The sequence below is a fragment of the Buceros rhinoceros genome, unplaced genomic scaffold (genome assembly GCF_000710305.1).
Source record: "Buceros rhinoceros silvestris isolate BGI_N320 unplaced genomic scaffold, ASM71030v1 scaffold3645, whole genome shotgun sequence".
Classification (NCBI taxonomy): domain Eukaryota; kingdom Metazoa; phylum Chordata; class Aves; order Bucerotiformes; family Bucerotidae; genus Buceros; species Buceros rhinoceros.
This window is the reverse complement of record NW_010412123.1, coordinates 7,957-11,740: the sequence shown is the minus strand read 5'-3', so window position 1 is coordinate 11,740 and position 3,784 is coordinate 7,957. Positions and strand designations below refer to the sequence as shown.

The 3,784-nt window shown below is 51.6% G+C and overlaps 1 protein-coding gene across 2 annotated transcripts in view; it reads left to right on the top strand.

Annotated features, from left to right (window-relative positions):
* Positions 1 to 788: 788 nt before the first annotated feature.
* Positions 789 to 3,784, top strand: part of LRFN5 (leucine rich repeat and fibronectin type III domain containing 5) — a 10,222-nt gene continuing 7,226 nt past the window's right edge. Inside the window, exons 1-2 of one of the 2 annotated variants that reach the window (XM_010136246.1) lie at positions 789 to 2,176; positions 3,043 to 3,755. In XM_010136246.1, coding sequence (XP_010134548.1) covers positions 789 to 2,176; positions 3,043 to 3,755 — 2,101 coding nt within the window. Of the gene's footprint in view, positions 2,177 to 3,042; positions 3,760 to 3,784 lie in introns of both variants that reach the window. The other variant, XM_010136245.1, reaches the window with a different exon arrangement.

The window sequence follows — 3,784 nt, the reverse complement described above, 5'->3', positions numbered from 1 at the left end:
GCAATGTAGGAGATAAGGCTAATTGAACTGTCAGGCTTTCTTGGAGAGGAGAGCAGTGCTGCTGGATGTGGCAGCCGGGAAAGCAGTGATGATCTAAAATTAGCACATGTTCCATTTTTATTTAGATCCCTGTTGTTGGGGGGGCTTTTTTTGTTGTTGCTGTTATTTTTGCATTTTTGGGTTTTGAATGATGTAAAATTAGCTCCTTTTGAGTTTATTCTGTAAATTGCATGGAAAGCTTGAATGTCTGGTGGAGATGGCTATAAACCCGTTGAATTGCCATGGTTTGGAGGCTGCTGAGAGTTCTGGCTTAGCAAGTGAAGCACTCACGAAACATCCCTCCTTTCCAAAACATGAATGGCATAACAGGAGAGTAACTCCAGGCCGCGAGGGCAGGAGCCTCTGCTGAAAGCCGAGTGCCTGGAGTGGAGGTTTGCACGGTGGTGGTGAGCTCTGGCAGGAGGGCCCTGCCGATGGCACGTGTGGTGCCGCCAGCCGCTTCTGATTGCGTGGTCTTTGGTATGTAGTGTCTGGACATGTATATGTGTGGATGCAAACATACCTACCTCTCAGTTCTGTTCTGGAGGGTAGTATAGAAGCTCTTGTGTCAGGATAAGGACAATGACAGAGACATCAGGTAACGAGATCAGGATGACACTCCGTCACATAAACCTCAGTTTCATGACGTAACCACAGTTTGTCTTTGCTTTTTTATTTTGTCATTTGCTTATTGTGCAGAGACTGACGGATGTTTGCTCTCCCTTACAGGCTCTTGAACCTGATCTACAATGGAAAAACTGCTTTTGTTTCTGCTGTTCATTGGCATAGCGGTGAGAGCTCAGATCTGCCCCAAGCGCTGTGTTTGTCAGATTTTGTCTCCGAACCTTGCCACCCTTTGTGCCAAGAAAGGGCTCTTATTTGTTCCTCCCAACATTGACAGGAGGACTGTGGAGTTACGGCTGGCAGACAACTTTGTTACAAACATTAAAAGGAAAGACTTTGCCAATATGACCAGCCTGGTGGACCTGACGCTGTCCAGGAATACAATCAGTTTTATTACACCTCACGCATTTGCCGACTTGCGCAATTTGCGGGCTTTGCATTTGAACAGCAACCGATTGACTAAGATCACTAATGACATGTTCAGTGGACTCTCCAATCTGCACCACTTGATACTTAACAACAACCAGCTGACTTTAATTTCTTCCACAGCTTTCGATGATGTTTTAGCTCTTGAGGAATTGGATTTATCATACAACAACCTGGAAACCATCCCTTGGGATGCAGTGGAGAAGATGGTTAGTTTGCACACTCTCAGTCTAGACCACAACATGATTGACAATATTCCTAAGGGGACCTTCTCCCACCTCCACAAGATGACCAGGTTGGACGTCACATCTAACAAACTGCAGAAGCTACCGCCTGATCCTCTCTTCCAGCGAGCTCAGGTACTAGCAACCTCAGGAATTATCAGCCCCTCAACTTTTGCGTTGAGCTTTGGTGGGAACCCTTTGCATTGCAACTGTGAGCTTTTGTGGCTGAGGCGTCTTTCAAGGGAAGATGACCTGGAAACCTGTGCTTCTCCCACGCTCTTGTCCGGCCGGTACTTCTGGTCTATCCCAGAGGAGGAGTTCCTGTGTGAGCCTCCTCTCATCACCCGGCACACCCACGAGCTGCGGGTGCTGGAGGGCCAGCGGGCAGCGCTGCGGTGTAAGGCCCGGGGGGACCCCGAACCAGCAATTCACTGGATTTCACCTGAGGGCAAACTGATCTCAAATGCAACGAGGTCTGTGGTGTATGACAATGGGACTCTTGACATTCTTATAACGACGGTGAAGGATACAGGCTCCTTTACCTGCATTGCTTCCAATCCGGCTGGAGAGGCCACACAGACGGTGGACCTGCACATCATCAAACTCCCACACTTGCTGAACAGCACGAACCACATCCACGAGCCTGACCCCGGCTCCTCGGATATCTCCACTTCTACCAAGTCGGGGTCCAACGCGAGCAGTAGCAATGGGGATACTAAAGTCAGCCAAGACAAGAAGGTGGTCGTTGCAGAAGCAACGTCCTCGACCGTTCTGCTGAAATTCAATTTTCAGAGGAATATACCTGGGATACGTATGTTCCAAATCCAGTACAACGGTACTTACGATGACTCCCTTGTTTACAGGTAAGGCAGCTTGCTTGTGTGGGCCCTGCCAGGCTGCTTGGCACTGATGTGCAGCCCCCGGCTCCTGGCAACACCTGGCTCCCGGCAGCACCTGGCTCCCGGCAGCACCTGGCTCCGGGCAACCCCTTCGCCAGAGTGGCAGTTCCTGTTCCGTGCCAGCCGAGCAGAGCCCTGCCCGTGGCAGCCGACAGTGGGAGCCTCGGGAAAGACTCATGCAATTTGCTTCGCGCAAATAGGGAAATTACCTTGAATGGTGTTATTTTTAGGTGATCCAAATGGACCTCTAATCCTCTGAACTAATCTGATTGGCAGAAAGGTTGTAAAGTTAGATGAGTCAAATGGATGTTAACGCTCTCAGCTTTATGAAAACTCAGGGAGGAGGGTGACTGTAAATGCATTCCTCGTAGTGCTGTCTGGCAGTGTCCATGCTGGTGTGGGCTCAGAGCTGCTGTGTGTGACAGCTGCACCCTTCAAAGTTGTCTTTCCTTGGTAATTTAATTTATGTATTTGATGTGGTCACTCTCATAGAACCACAGAGTGGTTTGGGTTGGAAGGGACCTTTAAGATCATCTAGTTCCAACCTCTCTGCCGTGGGCAGGGAAACCTTCCAGTAGATCTGAGTGCTCAAAGCCCTATCCAGCCTGGCCTTGAACATTTTCATGGTGGGGTCTGCCACTCTGCGCCATGCTGGGGGTCTTGGCAGCAACAACTGCCACACCAGGTGTGGGGCAGCAGCTATTGCGGGGTTGATGAGCATCCTGGAAGGGGCAGGGCCGGAGGAGCTGAGTTCTGGTGGTGCTCACTACAGCTGGGGAGGTGCCTGTGGGTCTGCTGAGTTCATTCATGCTGATTTCTTTCTCCCCTAGAATGATACCTCCCACAAGCAAAACCTTCCTGGTCAACAACCTGGCCGCTGGGACTGCGTACGACCTGTGCGTCCTGGCCATCTATGATGATGGGATCACCTCGCTCACTGCCACCAGGGTGGTGGGCTGCACGCAGTTCACCACTGAGCAGGACTACGTGCGCTGCCACTTCATGCAGTCCCAGTTCCTGGGTGGGACCATGATTATCATCATTGGTGGGATCATCGTGGCCTCTGTGCTTGTGTTCATCATCATCCTCATGATCCGCTATAAGGTGTGTAACAACAACGGGCAGCAGAAGGCCACAAAGGTCAGCAACGTGTACTCGCAGACGAACGGGGCTCAGATCCAGGGCTGCAGCGGGGTGCTGTCGCAGTCAATGTCCAAGCAGGCTGTCGGGCACGAAGAGGGCATTCAGTGCTGCAAGGCTGCCAGCGATGGCGTGACACAGTCGCCGGAGACCGGCTCCAGCCAGGACTTGGCCACCACTACCTCCGCTTTGCCTCCCGCCTGGACTTCCAGCACTTCTGTCTCCCAAAAGCAGAAGCGAAAGCCGGGGCCAAAGCCCAGCAGCGAGCCGCAGAGTGAAGCTGTCGGCAGTATCGAGTCCCAAAACACTAACAGAAATAACTCCACTGCCCTGCAGTTAGCTAGCCGTCCCACTGACTCTGTCACAGGGGCCCCCACGTACAAAAGAGCACAATCAAAGCCAAGTAAGTTCCTCACTTTGCCAGCTGACGCA